This window comes from Myotis nattereri (assembly GCF_964212035.1).
Source record: "Myotis nattereri genome assembly, chromosome: 9".
NCBI classification, from domain to species: Eukaryota; Metazoa; Chordata; class Mammalia; order Chiroptera; family Vespertilionidae; genus Myotis; species Myotis nattereri.
In genome coordinates, this window is record NC_138084.1 from 32,355,100 (window position 1) to 32,377,468 (window position 22,369).

The window sequence follows — 22,369 nt, forward strand, 5'->3', positions numbered from 1 at the left end:
CAGAACCCAGGGAGGGTGGAAAGAAAACAAATAGTAAATGTATCAAGGTGAGAACATTATTCCTAGAAGAGTTAGGTTATTTCTAAGAAAAACCTTTTCAGGTATCTTGAACCCACTTCATAATCAGCCATTTGCTTTGAAGCATGTTACTCATTAATCAATGATTCCTGCCTGCTAATTAATGCTGATTTCTTGAGGTTTTTTTCTGAGAGGTGTGGAAATGGAGATGGGGGAGAGCTGCCTTTGGGAAGGCCTCATGCAAGAAAGTAAGATCTTCAGAGATGGGTGCTCTGAGCTGCCACTTTTGCGCTTTCAGTTGCCATGTTTATTTTAAAATATTAAATGGATTTATTTTTTATTAACTCTGGTATTATGGAAAAGATACTTAATGAGATCTGAGTTCTAGTCCAGCTTGCCTTTTTTAACACACTATGTTGATCAGGAAGAGTGTGTATGGTAAAAGCGTGGATTTCAGAGCCAAACTGCCTGGGTTCACATCTTGACTACAACTTCTGTGTATGTGCCCTAGAGCAGTGGTTGGCAAACTCATTAGTCAACAGAGCTAAATATCAATAGTACAATGATTGAAATTTCTTTTGAAAGCCAAATTTTTTAAACTTAAACTTATATAGGTAGGTACATTGTTATTAACTTAATTAGGGTACTCCTAAGGCTTAGGAAGAGCCACACTCAAGGGGCCAAAGAGCCGCATGTGGCTTGCGAGCCGCAGTTTGCAGACCACAGCCCTAGAGCAAGTAACTTAGCCCTATTTGCCTCAGTTTTGTCATCTGAAAAATGGTGGCAACAACAGTATGTATTATGATTATGGTGATTATATCCATCTATTTAAGTTGTCAAAACATATAAAGAACTTTTAAAGGTACCTGGCACTGAGAAACAAAACTGTTTTTGTGATCTTGGGCAATTGCGATGAACTCCCTAGTCCTCTGTTTCCCCATTTGTAACATGATTGAAACTAAGGGGATTGAGGCTCCACATAAATGGCTCCCCCTCTTTTTCTACTTTATTCAAACTCATAGGGTTCTTCACACTAAGATTAAGTGTGTATCTAATCAAATTACATAAATATAAAAATTATCCCCTAAGATCTGATAGATGCCTTTTGTAAGATATTCAACAAAAGGTAAAATTAATAATCAAAATTTGTCACTACAAATCTCTATAATGAGCCTATTTCTTAGAAGCCTCCCCTCTCATTACGGTAAGCAGTTACATAAGTGATACTAATGCTCACATGGAAATGCAGATGTCTTATACGGGGTCCTATACCTCAATGATAATCACCTAATGTTCCTGATTAGTGTTTGCACTTGAAGCAAATTAGCATTACATTAAACAAGCCAAACCCAATGTCTTTTGCAATCACCTGACACTATTAGGCAATTTATGTCTGAGAATAATTTCTTTTAATGTCCGTGTGCATATTACTGTCATTACCCCCCAGCTATGTCTCAGTGTACCAGCTCTCTGACCATGAAAAGTGTTTAGCGTCATGTTCACAGGTAAAATATGTGGAAAGGCATGAGTGCAACGGCTCCTCTGAAATCACCAAGGCCAACGTATCATAAAACGTCAGAGCTGGATGGGCCCTGAGAAGTGTTGTCCAAACTTTATTACACAATTGAGGAAACCGAGACTCAGAAATCTGGCACGTGGTACATAGTGAAGCTGGGTCTTAACCATGTGAATCGGACTTCCTGTTTCCAAAAGTCAGTGACTCCTTCTCCTTCCTTGTCAGCGGGACCTCAGCGGGACCAGTAGAGATGAAAGTATCCAGCCTCCATCCTGGCTTCCATCAGCATCTACAACACTCTGCCCTCTGGTGGCCAGGGTTCCTGCTGCAGGGGCAGAGGTGACAGTCCCAGCTGCTGCCCCTGGGGATCCACCACTGGGTTCTGGCCAAGATGACACTTCCCCTGACCTACGCCCAGCTGTGTCTGACCGCAGTGCAGGCCGTGACTGTGGGACAGGGGACTCCTCTCATGGGTGACTTTGACTTGAAAATTCTGAGTCTCTTTCTACTCAATTCTTCCTTCTTCCTCTTTCTCAGTTGTCAGAACAGCAACGTAGTTTTCTCTCCCCACTCCTGCTTCCTTCCCTTTATCTCTCACAGGCATTTCTTATCATATTCTATCTTGGTGTCAGCTTTAAACTCACACAGTCTCTGAAGTCTATTTATTTTTCAGGAAGTCAATGAGGAATTGGATAAGTTTCAAAAATGTGCTTCACCCTATATCATGAAAAGAGTGTTGAAAAAAATGGAAACAAAATAAAGGAAAGTAAACCAAATAGGCTGAATGGCAGATATATTTCCTTAAAAGTTAGACTATGCAGATGTGAAACACAACAATGAGATATAAGCAAGAGGGAGGGATAAGAAAGAGTTAAAGAGATGCATGCAATTTAACTGCTCTAAATAAGAAATTAGAAAAGGAGGATAGATTTTTCATTGTTTTTCAATCAGAAAGAATGACTGCAACTCGGTGATATTTATCAAGAGAGGTAAACTCTCAAACAACTGCCTGGAATGAGCTTCTCAGAAGGAGCCAGCAAAATATTAGGAGGCCTCTTTCTGGAGCTTCAGGGGGAGAATCCACAGTTGGGCATGATTAGGGCAGCCCAGCTATGCACAAGGGCTACATAAATATGGGCTGATTGGACAGGGGGCAGTATGTTAAAGATGGTCACAAATGCTTTGCTATTCCTCCCAGAGAGATGTGGGCTCTAATTTCTCTCCTTTTGAATCTGGAATGGCCTCAATAACCAACAGAAGCCAGCACTTGGCAGAAGTGATGTTCTAGTATGTCCACGACTAGGTCATAAGAAGCCTTGAAGCTGCCACTCAGACTCCTTGGGACAGTCTTGTCGGAGTCCTGAGTTACCATGTACGAAGTGTGATAACCCTGAGGCTGCCATGCTGGAGAAGCCATATGTAGTCTCTGATCAATAGTCTCACTTGAGACACACTTTCCAGCCACCCCCTCCAAGAGACCACACACAAGATGACGCTTTCTAAGACTCTGCAAACCATTTGCCAGGCAAATACCACCAAGTGAGCTCTGTTGATGCCTCATGGAACAGAAGAATCACTCAGCCACGCCTGGACCAAATTCTTGACCCTTAAAATTATAAGATAGAATAAAAATGATTGTTGTTGGGCATTAATGAAGCTCTGGGGCACAGAAAACGAATGCAGAGATCAGCATGAAATATTCAAAGGATAAATCTCTAGGTGAAATGTTTTGAATATGTGGCTATAGTGTTGTCTGTGTCCTAAGAGAACATATTGGAGAAATGCATAAGTTAGGACTCTGAGGAAAGACACAGAAAGATTGGACATACTCAGTAGGAGACAGACAATATAATAATTCCATCCAGGCTCAGATTGGCTATTGGTTTGATAGAGAAATAGCTCCTCAGTGAGAATATCCAATTGAGGGAGGCAAGTGTGGATAAGATGTCTTAAAACTGGAGGTTTGGGGGAGACCCAGACCTTAATTTATTTCATTTCTCTCAATAAGGCACATCCTCAAATCTAAAAGAATGTGTTTTGTTTGTTTGTTTGTTTGTTTGTTTATTTTGGGTTTTTTGTGTGGGTTTTTTTTGGTGGGGGTAGGGAAATGTGCAAGAAAGAGAAGTCAAAGCAGGAAAGCCTATCAAATCCAGCAACTGGTGCTCATTCTATGAATTAGAGAATGAAACAAACTCACATGAGATGCAGGGCAAACTTAGAAATTCAGCTGAGTTTCTCTGAAAACAGGAGGGGAGTAACAGAAGGCAAGAGAATGCTGGAGGCAGAATTTGTTACTGCACACACAAAAGATGCAGCGGAAAGAATGCTACTCAAGGCTAAAATATTCAGAGATGGAAAGACAGTGCTCTGAGAATCACATGACCAAGGGACTCAATAGGTGCATAAAGGCCAGATTTCAGGAGTACCCTCCCTTGAAGATTGCTCAAGACCTAAGCCAGTGATGGCGAACCTATGACACGCGTGTCAGAGGTGACATGCAAACTCATTTTTTTGGTTGATTTTTCTTTGTTAAATGGCATTTCAATATATAAAATAAATATCAAAAATATAAGTCTTTGTTTTACTATGGTTTCAAATATCAAAAAATTTCTATATGTGACAAGGCACCAGAGTTAAGTTAGGGTTTTTCAAAATGCTGACACGCTGAGCTCAAAAGGTTCGCCATCACTGAGTCCTAAGCAATTCAGCATGGGGCAGGGCCAGCAGCCATCCTGACAAGGAACCATAGCACCTGTGCATCCTACTCAAGTTTTTTTTCTCATTAAGCCCTAAAAGAATTGTAAAAAAAATATATGATACCTTGAACATTCTTTCCTTGACAGGGAAAATTTTTCATCTTATATTTTTTAAAAAAAAGTAGGGAAGGAGGTAACAGATTGTAAATATTGACATAAAATATAACCACTGTACTACTCTTACAGATGTATTCAATGAAATCTAAATACCAAAACAACTTGATGGCATCATCATCCATTTAGAAATACATCAATAATCTCTTAACATTTGAACGATTTGCATTTTCCTTTTTATACTTATATTTCCATCCCAATTCTCCCTCAGACTTTTATATTGATGTCATACATTTAAGTGTTAAAGTGTGTTATTGATCACCCTTATCATACTTAACATTGAAATTTGAAATTTTATTTTATTTCCTCTGATTCTAAGGCAGTGGTTCTCAACCTTCCTAATGCCGCAACCCTTTAATACAGTTCCTCATGTTGTGGTGACCCCCAACCATAAAATTATTTTCGTTGCTACTTCCTAACTGTAATTTTGCTACTGTTATGAATAGTAATGTAAATATCTGATATGCAGGATGTATTTTCATTGTTCGAGACCCACAGGTTGAGAACAGCTGTAAGGTGATAAGTGTTTAAAAATAGTCTCTTCTTGGTTGCGTTAGCATTACAATTATCATCTGTACTAAGGGTCAAAACAATATAGATTATAAATTTAATAAATAATTATAAATCATAAAGCTTAAAATATTATAAATAGATCTCTTAATAAGATGAATGAGGTGTTTGTTTTTTTGTGGGTGTTTGTTGTTTTTTGAGAGAGAGAGAGGAAAGGAGAGGGACAGAGAGATAGCAACATCAATGAGAAAGAGAAACAATGATGCTTCCTACTGCACACCCCCAACTGGGGACCAAGTCCATAACCTGGGCATGTACTCTGACCAGGAATGGAACTGGTGACCTCTTTGTTCATGTGTCTAGGGCTCAACTACTGAGCCACACCAGCCTGGCCAGGCTTTTTATTCTTTTAAGATTTTCTAATTCATCCACATATCCATGATTGAATATTGACTTAGTGTTATATTTTTAGATGCAAACCCTGAAAAATCTTGTTCCCATAAATCTATAAAGAGGGATGGGAGTTATATAGCCAAGTTGGATAGCCAAGTTATTCAGCCCTTTGAGCAAATTCTGAGTTATGTAATCACATAGTGATCTATCATCACACACTATTTTTAATGATCTGCCAGCTGATAACTCCTCTAAATTGGTCCTCCTTTACAGTGGTAAAAGCAAAGAATTGGAAACCATTTGATTTGCAAAAGAATTTGTTACCTAGTCATTACAGATATTCATTCACTATTTCAATTTCTGGGAAAAATTCCAAAAAGTACTTTACCAAGGCTTATCAAGGAACTATTAATTATACCCACTGCTCTTTTCACTAAGAGAATCTTGGTTATCCAAATTATTCCAAAAGAATTAGGAAACTCAAAATATTATTAATATTATTGCCAATGCAACTTTTTAAATAAATATTTTTGGATGTTTCAAATATGTTTTACCAAAACCTTGAAGCTATAGCTTTTGTTTATTTAATTTGTGGAAAATACCTACCCTGTAAACAAATTGGCAAAGACAGTTCTTTTAGTCAAGTCAATCAGCCAAACCAACTTAACTTTCTCTCAATAAAGACCTGACTTTATTTTTAGTTAAAAAATGTGTTGATATGTGTTTCAAAAGATTCTAAAAAACAACAACAACAACAAAAAAAAAACACCTACAATAATTAATGGAAATCATTCTCTAAGGCAGTGGTTCTCAACCTACCTAATGCCATGACCCTTTAATACAGTTCCTCATGTTGTGGTGACCCCCAATTTCATTGTTACAAATTGAACATAATTAAAGCATAGTGATTAATCACAAAAACAATATGTAATTATATATGTGTTTTCCAACGGTCTTAGGTGACCCTGTGAAAGGGTCGTTCGATCCCCAAAGGGGTCGAGACCCACAGGTTGAGAACCACTGCTTTAAGGGAAAATGCTAAAAACTGTCAATATTAAAATAATATAGACCAAAAATAATTTTTTTTATTTTTTTAAATATATATTTTATTGATTTTTACAGAGAGGAAGGGAGAGAGTTAGAAACATCGATGAGAGAGAAACATCGATCAGCTGCCTCCTGCACACCCCCTACTGGGGATGTGCACGCAACCAAGGTACATGCCTTTGACCGGAATCGAACCTGGGACCCTTCAGTCCGCAGGCCGATGCTCTATCCACTGAGCCAAACCGGTTAGGGCCAAAAATAATTTTTTACTTATTTGTATATGTTATAAAGCCAAAATAAAACAATTTACTAATATTTTAATAATTCAAAGTAATATGCAGCTAACACTGTAAATTCATTGTAAATCTAAAAATATGATAAAATGGCATTGCATTCCTTCAGCAAACAGGTGTGTATATGCATTAAACTCTGCTGTTCATTTTACAGGACAATGAAATAAGATGTGAGAACAAATGAGAAAGCATCTGATTATATTTAGTAGCTCTCATGATCACACTTCAAGTATTTAGAGAAGAAAAAAGGAATTTACTGCTTAAAGTAATTAGTTCAGCTGCAAAAAATTAATTTTATCTTTTGTTAACAGGAAGTAAATTACTATAAATATGTCATTAAATGTTTCGACAATTTAGGCTTTAACTGCATTCTTAAGTAATGTGCACCAAATCTGAAAAAAAATCATGTAAAACTTGTCTCTGTAGATTCTAACCACTATAGCTTGAAAAATGTGGTTGTTCTAAAAAATATCTCAATTACTTTGAAAAGAGTCAATCTCATTAACCTTTAGTGTCTTTGAGTTTTCAAAGATACTTTTCTTTACAGTTAATGACATAGGACTGAGGATAAAATATAGCTGAAAAAATGCTTGCATTTAATTATGTTCTCCCCCCCCCCCCAACCAAAAAAACCAAAAAAACATCTTAGGGTTCTATGTGTGCTACCAGTGCTTTCTTTCCTTTGTCTGAGGAGAATGTCCCTCAAGAGCCATGCACATTGGAGATGAAATGGAGATGAGAGGGATAAGGTAAATGGGAAACTTTTATAATCTCTCTTTCTCTCTCTCTCTCCCATTTATCTGAATTCAGAAAAGTCCCACATTGGGCAAAAGACACAATTTCTAATGCCTTGCTCAACAGAAATATATGTAAAGCAATTCGTGGAGGCCAACGGGCTTTATGGTTCATGAATGAAGCTTCTCCTTGGCTTGATCTCGCCACTACCGTCCCAAGGTGTCTGCACAGCCAGGCAACGCGCTGTAAGTTTTGGATGAGTGATGAGTATGCCTTTCCTTCAGAAAGGAATAGGACACTATAAACTCTGATAATATTGGGAGAATCGCTTTAGGGAAGGAACAAATAAAAATGGGAGATCTGGAAATTAATTTCCTTAAAACTACATGTGCTTGCATTTCTCCAGGGAAATCTTCGGAAACCTGGAGAACACAGTGCACTGGGGTGGTTTGAAGACCATCGGCCTAATTCACTCCAAGGAGCCCAGATCAACGCAGCCTCAGGTAGCAGAAACACAGCATTCAGAGGGGAGCTAGGAAGTAAGAATATTAAAAATGCTGGCTAGGCCAGGATACAAATCAGTAAGTCCTTGGGAAGCAAATGCCTGACTTTGCAGGAAGATGAAAACTTATCAAACACCCTCGAAGAGAAAGGATGCTTCCCCCAGTGAATGTATGTTGATAAATCCTTGTGGACTATAGACACATGAAATAAATTGAGTGACAACCTGCTGCAGCTGCAACCAATACGGTGTCACCACCACCATCTTCTCCCAGGTACAGAGGAGTGTCTGTAAGGACTCTGGCTACAAGGGTGGAGTCTGGGACAACATGATGCCTGGAGTCCCTGCTCTAGCAATTGAGGGTTAGCCTGTTTTAACACTGCGAATGGAGGGGTAAGGTTGTGATAAGATTGTGTATCCAATGTACTTACTCTTGGCCCTTTCACCGATGGTGGGGAAAGATAAATTGAGAAGCCCTGATGGAACCCCTTCCACTGCTGGAGAGACAGCCTGGACTGTCTGCCCAAGGAAATGCGACTCCCCACACACACTGGGATGAGACCCTCCTGGCTGAGATGAGCAAGAAAATTGAAAACAATTATATTAACCATTTGGGGCTTTGAATTACTCCTGAGGGCAAAGGGGTTTGGTTTTCTTTTTTCTTTTACTTTATTTTCCCAAGGGAACTTTAAAATGAGATAGGAGACTATATTAATTTTTTTTGACATCTTTATATTTCTCATCTGGCCATTATGTTTGGATTATCTTTGTGTTGTCATTTAATCACATGGCAGCCTCTAACTGCTGATTGATTGATTGATTGATTGATTTTTATTGATTTCAGAGAGGAAGGGAGAGGGAGAGAGAAATAGAAACATCAATTATGAGAATCATTGATCGGCTGCCTCCTGCACACCCTCTACCAGGGATGGAACCCGCAACCCCAGCATGTGCCCTGACCAGGAATCGAACTGTGACCTCCTAGTTCATTTGTCAATGCTCAACCACTGAACCACACCAGCCAGGCTAAGTACCTATTTTAGACAACAGAGCTGAGCTAAATCGGAGAGTGGGGAATAAAACAGAAAAGCAATTTTAAGCTTTAGCTAGAAAGCCTCTTTAGAGTTAATTTAATGAAGGTAATATTGTTAGTCATTTCCGAGCCTGCTGGGAGCAAAGTCAAAATTGCCCACTGTGATTCCAAAGAGTCTGAAAAGGAGTAGGAGTTGTTATTTGGTGAAATGGCTTCATAAAGGTGGAAAAGGATTGCTCCGCGGACAGCTGACCTCCTTCTCCAAGGGGCACAGCCACACTCCTGCCTCAGTATAGCAGGAGGATACTTGGTTCCCACTTCTCCTGCTCCCCTGATGGGATTTCTGCATCACCATCTGTTGGCTTCACTCCCTACCCCTTCATGTCACCAGGCTGAGAGGTTAGGGATGAGTTGAGTGAGTTTGGAAGAAGGAACTGAATATGCTCAGCTTGTTGCCTGCCCCTCTTCACTTAGAAAGTGTCCCTCTGGTTTGACCTTTGTTACAGGATAGGTGTTTGTCCCTCAGGTGAGGCCCAAGGTTGTCCAGCTCTGCCTGGGCCATGAAGGGGAAACTTGTGAGATAAAGTTTTAACAAGCTCACTTAGCCACAGAGCCAAACTACATTCCCCTTGCCTGGCTGGTGTGGCTCAGTGGTTCTGAGTCAATCCAGGAACCAAGAGGTCACCAGTTTGATTCCTGGTCAGGGCACATGCCCGGGTTGTGGGCTCGATCCCCAATGTGGGGCATGCAGGAAGCAGCCAATCAAATATTCTCTCTCATCATTGATGTTTCTATCTCTCTCTCCCTCTCCTTTCCTCTCTGAAATCAATAAAAAATTTATTTTAAAAAAATGCATTCCCAGTCAGTTTTATTAGCATCAATGTGCTAGTTCAAACTAAAAGAAAAAGGGATTAATGGAATGAAAGGATGAATAAATACAACAACTATCCACATGAAGCTGAGCCAGCAGTTCAATGGAGAGGGCCTTAGAAGTCATCTTCAAATAGATAGGTTTTTGTAAGTCAAGTCTTTTCCCCTTACCTCCCACATGGCTAACCCTTTATTCCCAGAGAGACTAAGCATCAATGCTCATTAATTTCCCACTCGTGACTCCCAAAATTTAAAACTTAAATTTTTCCATGACCACCAAGTAGTTAAATTATTTTAATAATTAATTAGGTGATTAGGAGTTGTTATTTTTTAGCAAAGCTTACTATTGGTTTTTGTGAATAAGTCAGTTGACACATGCAGAAGAATGCCACCCAATACTACATGTTATTTCGTTTAAGCCTCACTGTAGAGGTGAGGAAACTGAGGATCAGTGTAATTAAGTAACTTGCCCAAGTTTGCATACCCAGTAAGTAGCATGGCCAGGATTTGAAGCCTGATATGACTCCAAAGTCCATGCTCAGACAACCCTACAGTACCCGCATTCATAGAATCGTATACTCTCAAGATTGGAAGAACCCTTGCAAGTCACTCAGCCTAACCTCCATCCCCTGCCGATGTCCTCCCAGGCATGCCTTGCCCATCTCAGTGGTGGGGAGTTCCTAAGGCAGTCCCTTCCCCTGTGAGGCAGCCCTATACTATATAATAAAAGGGTAACATGCAAATTGACCCTAATGGCAGAACACCAGTTGCTATTATGCGCATTGACCACCAGGGGGCAGACGCTCAATGCAGGAGCTGCCCCCGGTGGTAAATGCACTCCCACAGGGGGAGCTCCACTCAGTCACAAGCCAGGCTGACGGCTGTGAGCACAGTGGCAGTGTCAGGAGCCTTTCCTGCCTCCTCGGCAGGGCTAAGGATGTCCGACTGATGGCTTAGGCCCACTCCCCAAGGGGTCCATCAGTAGGACATCCCCCAAGGGCTCCTGGGTGCTAGAAGGATGTTCGACTGCCAGCTTAGGCCCAATCCCTCGGGGAGTGGGCCTAAGCTGGCAGGTGGACATCCCCCAAGGGGTCTCAGACTGCAAGAGGGTGCAGGCCGGGCTGAGGGACCCTCCCCACCCCCAAGTGCACAAATTTTCATGCACCAGGCCTCTAGCTGCTTCATAAACTTCTTTTCACATAGAAGGTCTTGTAAATTTGCTCCACTGGCCTGAGGTCCTTCTTTCCTTTCAAATCACAGAACTTTGGAGGTAGTAGAGTGTCCATCATTAGAGTAAACATCCCCTGCTCCTCCGCCTATTCTCCACGTATATTGATCATAGCCTTATTGGAACCTCTGAACACAATCATTGCCAGTGACACATCTTGGGTCTGGTAACATTCCAGGATGGACCAGGCCAGTGCAGAATAGTGCTAGGATATCACTGCCCTTTTGGTAAGTACTGTGGGGTGGGGGAGTAGGAAGAGCATTGCTCAAGAACCTGTATGGCTCCCTGGTGAGAAGAAAAAAAAAAAAAAGCGTTTCCCAAATTGCATTTTCTAAAGCACCAGCATCCCATTATAAGTGAATAGATGCTTTTTAAGAATAAAAAGAGATCTGTGAGTATGTAAGTTTGAAATATACTGCTTACTATTTGTTCATTAGTAAATATTTTTTAAATATATATATTTTTTTTATTTCAGAGAGGAAAGGAGAGGGAGAGAGAGAAACATCAATGATGACAGAATCATTGATCAGCTGCCTCCTGCATGCCCCCCACTGGGGATCGAGCCCAAAACCTAAGCATATGCCCTTACCTAGAATCGAACCATGACCTCCTGGTTCATAGGTCACTGCTCAACCACTAAGCGATGCCAGCTGGGCAGTAAATCTTTATTGACTGCCTACTGTATGCCAGGTACTGTTCTAGTCACTAGATATATATCCATGAACAAAACACACCAAAATCCCTGTCTATGAAATACGATGAATGTGTGAAGACCTTTTAGAAGAAATCAGAAACAAAGTCCAAAAGGCCCAAGTAGGCTTTTGCAGCCCAGGAAACTTTTCCCAGGATTCTGCAACCTAGAGCATCAAAAAGACTCCCTGCCCTTTGCCCCTGAATAAAAGAGCTGATGGCTGCTTCCAAACCCAGCTGGCTTCTGTGTACAATCCAACGTTACTCTTCCATTTCGGCCCTTTTCATTGAACCTGGTACTTTTAGGCAAGAGAACACAAAATGGCATAAAAAGCATCAGCAGCACCTGAGCCCCTGCTCAAACATCCCTCCAGGTCCCCCTCCTCCGCGCCCCCCCGCCCCCCACTAACTTCAAGATCCTCACTCATCACTCCCCCATTTGGCCCTCGTGTTCCAGTGGGTCCCTCTGGGACTTCACGGTTCAGTCTGGGACACCGACCCCAGCTGGAACCTCCACCCGCCCCTACATGTGACTGTCAGCATTTGCTCATCAGCTCTAAATGCTGGCCCCAGCACCCCAGCCCGGCCCTCTCTTCCCCTTGCCCCAGACTCTCAAGGCAGGACGAGTGCCCTTCGTCCTCCTGGGTCGGGAGGGTCAGGATGCATGGGGCCAGTCTCGCTGACCAGCAGGTGAGCCAGGCCAGCAGGGCCCGTGCCCGTGCAAAACGAGCCAGTCACGGGCAAGAGACAAAGCAAAGTCCCGCCTCGGTAGAGGGGCTGAGCTTGGAGGAAAGCCGACATGGAGAGAGATTTGTTATTTGTGGAAGGCTTCTATTTGGTGGTGGGAAAGGAATGGCAAATATGTAACACAATCTTTCTGTAGCTATAAATAACATGTAAATACCTTTCAGAATGAAAACCTTATGGAAGGCTTTTAAAATAGGAAAAGGCAAGAGAGAAATAACATGTACTTAACCCGCACTGTGCGCTAAGCAGTTTCCATATGTTGTTTGCTTAGTTCTCTCATTTTCCCTCAGGGAAAGGGTTGCCCTTGATTTGTTTGTTTGTTAAATATGAAACGCTTGGTGAATTCGCATGCCATCCTTGTGCGGGGGGCCATGCTAATCGTCTCTGTATTGTTCCCATTTTAGCGTATGTGCTGCCGAAGCGAGCGCAGGGTGGCACGTTGTAGATGAGGAAAACGAGGCTGAGGAGGCTCACGTGCCAAGGTCTCATGGTGAACCACGGGTTGGAGGTAGACCTATTGGCTCCAGAAACCCTCACCCTTTCTGGAACCAAGCTTGAGTCTGCCTAGAAGCTGGACTGGACTCTATGACCTTTCTAGATTCTTCTCTAGTGCCGGGATTTGCAGAATCAGCTTGTTTTCTTCAGGTGCCTTAAGCCTTTCAGGACGATAAAAACCCAGTGTGTGCACTGTGAACAGCAACTCAGCAGAGAAGATGTAGGGTGGTGGGAGCAATTCTGAAAGTGCGATTGAACCGCCTCAGGTCCTGCCACGGCCGTGCTGTGTGACCTCAGTACGTGTCTTCTCTCTCTGGGCTGCAATGTTTACCTCTGGGAAGTGCAGGGTTGAGTTACCTGCTTGAGAAGGCTGCTCAGCCCTGACAGCCCTGTCTCTCGTGTGCTGGAGTTCCCCCGTGGGTGATCTAAGGAGGATGTCCTCCAAGAAAGGGGACTTGGAGCTTCCCCCAGCCTGGCCCAGTTCCTCTGCCCACCCCTCCCCCTGCAGCCCAGCCTGCACTGACCTGCACCTCCCGGGTCAGGGCCAGCTCCAGCAGCTGGCCAAAGTGCTGGCCCAGCGTGCTCAGGGTCTCGCTCACGCAGGCCTTCATTGACTTCAGGACATGCTCATTCTCAACCTGGAGGCACCTGGGGAAAATACAACATGGGTGGGCCACGGCCAGAGCAGGCAGTCAACCCGGAGCACTGCAGGGGCCAGATGTGGGCCTGCTGCAGGCCTGCTGGGGCACGAGTGGCCTGGGGAGGACACAGCAATTCCTGGGGAGTCTAAGATGGAATATTCCACAGACAGCTCATCTCCTGGCCTCCTAGTGTTCAGATAAGTGCTGGTCTGAGATGGGAGTTAACGGTCCATGGCACCAGGAAGAAAGGCCTCCAGAAAGCAGCCAGATCCTACCTCTGGGCTTCTCCCTGGGAAAATCGACCATCGCCGCAGCCAGGGTCTGCGGAAAGGGGGAGGGGAGCTTTGCTGGTGCTCACTGAAGGGGTATGTCAATGCCCCTTAAGGAACTGCTGCCTACAATGCACAGAAAGGAGCCTTGAGGATTTTCACCCCAGGCAGGAAAACCTTCTGGGAATCCGGCTCAAATGTATCCCTATGTCCTGAGAATGTTCCAACCTGGGAGGCCCAGGGCCTCATGAGGGTCTGGGGGATGCCCAGCTCCAGGTTTTTCTTCCAGGGCATGGGAGCCGGAAGGGGTGAGGGAGATGCCAACACATAACTGGGTGTGTGTACATGTGAGGTTGAGTGTGTGTGTGGGTATGTGTCTGAGTGTAAATGATGGATGTGTGTGTGTGTGTGAGATACAGAGCAGAGGGTATGAGTGTATTTCTGTGACTGCACGAGTATGTGTTTATATATCTGTGTATGAGCAAGTGAGTGTCTGTGAAATCCTTGTCTATGGTGCATGTGAATGTAAGGATGTGAGTGTCTGCTTTCACCTTGCCTTGACCCTAGGGGCCAGGGGGCCTTCCCAAAGCTGTGGGAAACCTATTCCTTAAAACCAACCCTCAAGAATCCTTTCTTCCCATGCCCAGGCCTCTCCTCTGCTGTTTACTAGTACATTCTATCCAGGGCCTGAAAATGGGACAGAAAATCCCAAGGGAGTTTTTCAATGCTGCTGATAAAAGTCAGCAGGAGGAGATTCCCAGACCACCACCAGCCCTCCCCCACTCCCACTCTCCCTCTGGGAGAAGATGCCAGCCCCTTCCACCGCCCGAGGACAGCGCAACCCTGTCCACATTTACCAGCATCCAGATTTACCTCTCTGTGACTGCTGAGAGCTCTGAGCATTTCTCCATTAGCAGCTTCTCAACCTGTAGAAAAATAGGTCAATTTTGTTCAATTCAGTAAACATTGATTGAGGACCAACTGCTGCACTGGGCCCTGTGGGGCATTAAGATGAAGAATCAAATCATCTGATTTGGGAAACAGGCACATCAATTATAACACAGTGTGATCTGACAAAAGAGATCACCACCACCTGCTTGGGGAGCTCGAAGAAAAGAAAACTGAGCAATTAGCTCTGCCTGGCAATCTGGGATGCTTCAGAGAGGAAGGGGCGCTCGAGCTGGACTTCCAAGCATGAGTAGAAGTTTACTGCCTGCAAAGTGAAGCAAGGAGAAGGTAAAGCACTAAGGTGGAAAGCAAATGCCAGTGAAAGAGAAATGATAGGGTGGGGTTCCAGTGGTTCACCTTGGGCTTGGAGAAGAAGAAGTCATGGGCTTTGGAATTAGAAAGGCTTAGGTTGAATCCTGATGACACCATTTATTGCACAACTTTGGACAAGTTAGTCGGGTTCTCTGAGTTTCTGTTTTCTCATCTATAAAGTGAGGACAATAATACATAGCAGCTAATACTGTTTTAGTCAACTGTTGTACATGTAATAAATTAGTCCTCACAACAGTTCTATGAAGCAAATACTATTATACTCATTAGGATGACAGAACTAGGGCACAGAGAAGTTAAGTAACTTGCCAACATCACACAGCAGAGCTGACATCTGAACCCAGGCAGTCGGGCCTTAAATGGTACACTTAATCATTGCGCAGCCTCGCATAGTGGCTCTATCTGCCTCAGAGGTTGTGCGAGTTAAATGAGGTGTGTGTCAAAAGGCCGAGCACAATTCCTAGCACAGAGTTTACACTTTATAGTAAACGCCCTTACTGTCTTCCCTGCTTTCCTGGAAGAGGAAGGAGGTCCCTGGGGCAGGTTGAGTTCAGATACCACAGAATTTAGACCCATTCTTCTAGGAAGCATGCCTCCCACACCCAACCCAGGGCAACTGACCTGGCCCATCTCCTGCGAAGAGCTCCTGCTGACCGCACTGTACTCGCTGACCATGGAGCGGGCGTGGCAGGTCAGACGCACGCTCATGCTGTGGACGCGCGCCCAGCGGTCCTGGGCCAGCTTCTGCCCGATCCTGCGCAGCTCGGTGCTGATGACCCAGCCCCGCTTGAGCAGCAGCTGCAGGGGGTCCCCAAGGCCTGGGCCGCCCGCCAGGATGAGGTCGCCTTGTGCATCCTCCTCCAGGCTGATGGGCTTCGCCTGCAGGACACACATGCACTCGCACTCGGTCATGAGCTTCAGGTCCTCCATCCAGCGCTGGACCGAGTCCACCTGCATCAGGTGCAGCCTGCAGCCGGGGAACAGCGCCGTGGCTATCAACCCTCCACAATTTCCAAAGGTTTCAATTCCAAGACACCTGATGTTTACTGAACTCCTATGTGCTCATCACCGTGTCTTGCATTCACTTACCTTAATCATTTTATTTCTCATTATCTTCACAGATAATGAAGCACAGACGTTTTGGGGGCAGGTGACCAGACAAATAATAAGCAATAAGTTTTCAGAGTAGCACATGATCTTTGCAATAAGAGGAAACTGAAAATAGTGTAATTATCAAATGTTAGTTAAGTAAGCTGTGGTACAACTACTTGGTTATATTGTATGCACTTATTTAAAATAATGCTTTCCCCAAAAAATGTGTGCACTAATAAAGTGGGGAAAGCAGTATGCGAGACTGTAAACACATAATTGTTATGACTGTGTTTTAGAAAACTATGTCTGGAAAAAAATTATTTAAAGAAAAGACTAAAATGCTGATGGTTCTTTATGAGTGGTGGAACTAAGGCTTTTATTTTTTTCAACTTTTCCCTAATTTCTCAATTTTCTATCATCAGCGTGTATGCTGTTTTTTTAATGGGACAAAATTAACTCTGTTTAGTATAACAGCATGAGAATGTAGATGAGATCCCAAGATCTTTATTGAATATAATTCACTCTGAAATTCACTAAGTCAAATACAGTTCAGTAATAACATCATTAATGAAGCATTGAACATTTGTTGAGTGCCTCACATTTAATATCATATAAATGCCAGGCCCTGCAGAAAAATGAAGATGAACATGCCAAGCCTCCACTCTCACGGGCTTTTGATCTGCCTAAAGCATTGAGACAAACTAGGAAGACATTTTACAATGACAGATTCAACATCATCTGAAGATTAGGCCAGAAGACGTGCATAGCTCATCATTAAGGCTGGGCTCAAGGCCCTTGCAACAGTTGTCTAACTAGTGTTTTTGTCCCTAGTCTTGTCTGCCTCAAGCCATTCCCCACCTGCCTCCCACTTTCACTTATTTTAAAAACTAGAGGCCTGATGCATGAAATTCGTGCAAGAGTAGGCCTTCCTTCCCCTAGCTGCCGGCACTGGCTTCTCTTTGGCACCTGGGACCCAGGCTTCCTTCCGGCCCCATCTTTGTCCAGAACGACATCCAGAATGACGCCCAGTCTAATTAGCATATTACCCTTTTATTATTATAGATATATACTCGGTGCTGAATATGTGCCAAGTACTCTTCAAAGCCCTGGGTTGTTACAGCAACCACATAGATAAAATCACTTCCCTTGGGAAGCTTACATTCAAGTGAGGTAACAGTCAACTTTCTAAGTAACTTCCAAAATAAATAAGCAATGCGTGTAATATGTTGGAGGTGGTACGTGCTTTGAAGGACAAGAAAACAGGGAAGGAGGGTAGAGAGTGCTGGGAGTGGAAGGGGCAGTAGACACAGCAATTTAAAATAGGTGGGTGAGAGAAGGCTCACTGAGAAAGGGGCATTTGAGCCAAGCTGGAAGGATATGAGGGAGTGAGCTACATGGATATCTGGGAGCAAACTGTGTTAGGGAGAGAGCACAACAAGTGCAAAGGCTCTGGGGCATGAGTGTCCTTGAGATGGGTGAGGACTAGCAAGGATGCCGGCATCAGCCAGGAAGAGAGAGGGATGGAGGACATGACGTGAGGTAGGCGGGGACGGGGATGGCGGGGCGGGGCGGGGAGGCAGCTTCTGTAAGGCTGTGTGGGACAAAGTGAGGACATGGGTTTTATTCTGAGTCAGGGCAGCACTCAGAGGGCACTGATGAGGCCAGCTAGGTGAGGCAAATGCGCCCAGCAGAACTAAAATTATAAAGGCATGCTCTATTTACTGCAGTTAAACCATACCTTCATATTTACTGTTATTTATAGAGTAGGAGCAGGACTTTCTGAATGGTGTAACTGTTTGACTATTGTTAAAAACAAAAGTCACCAATGACCTTTCTTTCTTGCTCTCCCTTTATAAAAATAGCTATTATGTTTTATAAAGATTATATAAATATAGTATATGTATGTATAATGAAAGAGAGAGAACCACCTGAAATCACAGTGCCCTGCTGCCCACTCTATCTTTATAAACTCATATTTAATATATATATTGTATATATATATAGATAGATATAGATATAGATATAGATATAGATGCCTAATATGCAAAGTATCCCCTCGGGAGTTCAACTGGGAGACTGGGAGTTCGATTGCTCACTATGATGTGGACCACCAGGGGGTGGCGCGGAATGAAGGAAGGCCCAGACCGGCAGCTGGCAGCTGGGGAAGGGAGGCCCTGGCCGGCAGCTGGAAGGCCCCAATCGGCCCTGATCACTGGCCAGGCGTAGGGACCCTACCTGTGCACAAATTTCATGCACTGGGCCTCTCATTTTACAGAAGTGGGAATATATATATATATATATATATATATATATATATATATATATAGTTATTCCCTGTGTCTCCCCAATACCACCACTGTCCCCTGCATAAGTCAAAATTCATGAGGCTCAGATCAAAGGCATCCAAAATCTGACTCCAGCCTCCCTTCCCATGCCTCTCCCTTTTTCATCTTCCACCACTTTTTAGCACCCTTGCCAAAAACACACTCTACACTCCGCACACTCAACTTTCCTAATTCCCAACCATACCACTCTCTTTTACAAAGTCTGTGGCCTTGCACAGTTCTCTCCAACAGAACCCCCTTTCTTTCCTCTCTACCTAGCAAGCTCCTATTTACCCTTCAAAACCCAGCTCTAATGTTACTTTCTTTGAAAAGCCTCAGCCAGAGCTCCCTAGCTGCTCTCCAGGACCTCATACCCCTTCGTGCATCCTCCACTGGAGCACTAACAACATTCAGTTGTAATTGGTGTGTTTGTCTGAAACTCTCCAAGTCCTGTGAAGGACAGTCCCTCGTATCTGGTTTATTGCCAGTGCCATCATATACCAGCTACTCAGTATATGTACTCCAGCGAATGAGTGGCAGAGTTCAGGCATGTAATGCTCTCCCCTGCAGAAGACTCCCTATGCCTCCACCACTCAGGCTACCCCAAGACCACAGAATTGGAAAGGGGATACAGAAAATGGAAAAGCATAAGATCATCATGTTTTAGAGATAGAGAACTGGGAAACAAATTGATCTTGGAGTTTTCAAAGGCAACAAATGAACTAATCACTCGCTCACTGACATTCACTCCATAAACACTTTGCAGTGGACATCTGTTGTTCTTGGCTTCCCAGCCTCCTTCCTCCTTCTTTCAGTAGCAAGGATACATTACATTCAGCTGCCTCCTGGGGTGGCTTCAGCTTTTCCTTCTCTTTGTGAAAGATCTCTCCTTCCAAATACAGGAACAGTCTCCCAGTGGCACTGTCTGTGCTGTGAAAATGTCCCCAGCCATAGTTGCTGGTTGAGCCATGGGTGGGCTCCCAAGCTGCACTCATCCAGTTTCCTCTCCCCAAACTGTGAAACTTAAAACCAAGAGTCACAGAGACCAGAGCTGTTGAACGCGGGTCACATTCACAACAGCAGCTGCAGTGAGGGACTAAAGAGTACGTTCAAGAGTCCATTTCTAGTGCTTCTAATAAAAAGAACGCTTTCTACAACACAAGTACACAAATAACTGAGCAGAGGTGAGTGCGTGCCATCTGTTAAAGAAAAGGCTTTCTGGAAATTCAAAGAAGGGAGCTGTCCTGACATGTTGGAAGACAGGGTAAGGTGCCTGGAGAAGGTGGCTTCAGAGCCGGGGAGGGTTGGGCACATGAAGAAGTGGGAGCATATTCCAGGGGGCAGACAACGGGACGATGGTCAGTTGGGCTGGAAAAGAGGGAGCAATGAGAGGGAAAGCAGGAGAGGTGGCCAGGACCCTGATCTTAGAAGCTTTGAAAGCCAGAGTCAGGTTTATGCTGAAAGTTCTGAGATGTTATTAAAGGAGGACAGGAAAGGGCAACAGAGGCGAAGGCTGGTGGAGCTGAAAGACTGCTCCCTCACAGCACCTGGCACCAAGGAAAACAGACCTGGGGTGGGTTCTCAGCGCGTCTCCCCTTAGAAGAACTCTAGGGGAGACATTCACACCCGCTTCCTTCTGGCCTGGATGGGAAAGCACCATGGAAGAGTCAGGAAGTGAGAAAGGGGAACCACCAGAGGCCTGATTAGACCCCAAACCTGCATTTCTGTCACCCCTCCACCCCCAACTCCCTGGAGGCATACCTGGTTCTCGCTCTTTAAGACCTTTACAAAGTAGACAGGAAGTGGCATTTCAGATGCTGTGTTCATTAATATCCTAATTGATTTATCACTCTGCTGGTCAGAGAAATGGGATGACAAAACTATGGATTTTTCAGTATCTGCGTATTTGTCCCTGTGAGGGTCTGCTTGTTGATATGGACTCATCTGGGTGTCTGTCTGTATTATCTGCATGCCCAAGTCTGGGGTCTGGGTGTCTGGGTGTGAGTCTATGTATCTCTCTCTACCTGTGCGAGTACTCAGATCAGTGTGTGTTTACAGGCCTTGCATCAGATAAACCCGATTACAAACAGATGGGATGGGGTTTGAGCGTGGGCTGTACTTAGTGACTCAATTCCAGAGAAAGGAGTTTAGAAAGTGGAGGGAAAAGGTAGCTTTGCAGTGAAGAAACCTGGCACCATCTTAGCCAAGTAAGTGATCAAACTGAATCTTGCCGCTTGATAAACGTTGTTGATAACACATACTCCTGATGCAATGTGTTGAGAAGGACACTTCGCTTCTAAGGCATTGTCTCCCAAAACACACAACCTCGGTCTCATCATGGGAAAGACATCAGGGACCCAAACTGAGAGACATTCTACAAGATACATGACCAGGACTCCTCAAGGTCACCAGGGCCATCAAAACTACGGGAGGAATGAGGCACTGTTATAGACCACAGGACATGACTGAGTGTAATGGGATATCCAGGATGGAATTCTGAAAGAGAAAAGGACATTCATGGGAAACTAGTGGAATCTGAATAAATTCTCGCATTTAGTTAATAGTGACAGACCGATGCTGGTTCCGCGGTTGTGACAAATGGGGGCTCATATAAGATGTGAACAATCAGGGGAACTGGGTGTGGGGTGTGGGGGGACACTTTGTGCTATATTTGAAACTTTCTGTAAATCTAACACTATTTTCAAATTTTAAAAAAGTTTCTTTAAAAAAATAGAGGGTTTGGGGGAGGAGGTGGCATCTGGAGGATAGGCCTGAGGATGTTTCACCGCATTCCCCCAGAAAGAATTTCACTTCGTTTGCTTCTTCCCCAGCCAGAAGCACAGGCTGAGATGGGCTGTCTCTCTGACTTTGTGTCACGTGCCCCACACATGGAAGACCTAGAGAAACCAAGCTCCAGTGGGTGGGTAGGAGCAGGAGTGGAAGCTTCCTCAAAGGACCTGAAAGTGCCTGGCTGACGTGGCTCAGTGTTTGAGTGTTGACCCATACACCAGGAGGTCATGGTTCAATCCTCATCAGGGCACATGCCCTGGTGTGGACTCGATCTCCTGTGGGGGGGTGAGGGGGCATGCAGGAGGCAGCTGATCAATGATTCTCATCATTGATGTTTCTATCTCTTTCTCCCTCTCCCTTCCTCTCTGAAATTAATCTAAATACATATATATATATACTAGAGGCATGGTGCACAAAATTCGTGCACTCGGGGGTCCCTGAGCCCGGCATGTGCCCTCTTGCAGTCCTTGAGCCCTCAGGGGATGTCTGACTGACAGCTTAGGCCCACTCCCCACAAGCCTAAGCTGGCAGTAGGACATCCTTAGAGCGGCCACGGAGGCAGAGCCTCTCCTGCCACCACGGCTGTGCTCGCCAGCTGTGAGCCTGGCTTCTGACTGAGCTGTGCTTCCTCATGTGGGAGGAGCGTGTCATAGCAACCAGTCACAGTGACCAGTGCGTGTCATAGTGACCAGTCGTTCCACTGTTCAGTCTATTCGACTTTTATTATATAGAATATATATATATATATATATATATATATATATGTAAGTGGAAGAAAAGGGGGTCCCCAGGTGGGCCAAGGGATAGAAGTTGTTCTCTCAGGAGAAGGAAACATGGCAACCCTAGCTGGGTTTGTCTTCCAGTCGGCCCATTATCTGGAAGCGGCTGACCCCCAGGGAGCCTCTTGGATCCATACCTTCTGTGCTTAGCTGCCTCAGAGAGACCTCCCTCTGGCAGAGTCAGGCCCTCACACTGGCTCATGATAACCCTGTTTTTTCCTTGATTGCATGAACAGGCCTTGAACCAGA

The 22,369-nt window shown here is 44.2% G+C and overlaps 1 protein-coding gene across 3 annotated transcripts in view; it reads right to left on the bottom strand.

Moving 5' to 3' along the window:
- Nucleotides 1-22,369, bottom strand: part of INSC (INSC spindle orientation adaptor protein) — a gene marked incomplete at both ends in the record, with an annotated part of 298,722 nt that overhangs the window by 49,991 nt on the left and 226,362 nt on the right. For all 3 annotated transcript variants that reach the window (XM_081098856.1, XM_081098855.1, XM_081098857.1), the window contains 3 exons: nt 13,472-13,595; nt 14,731-14,783; nt 15,757-16,102. In XM_081098856.1, the coding sequence (XP_080954982.1) occupies nt 13,472-13,595; nt 14,731-14,783; nt 15,757-16,102 (523 nt within the window). The remainder of the gene's footprint in view (nt 1-13,471; nt 13,596-14,730; nt 14,784-15,756; nt 16,103-22,369) is intronic.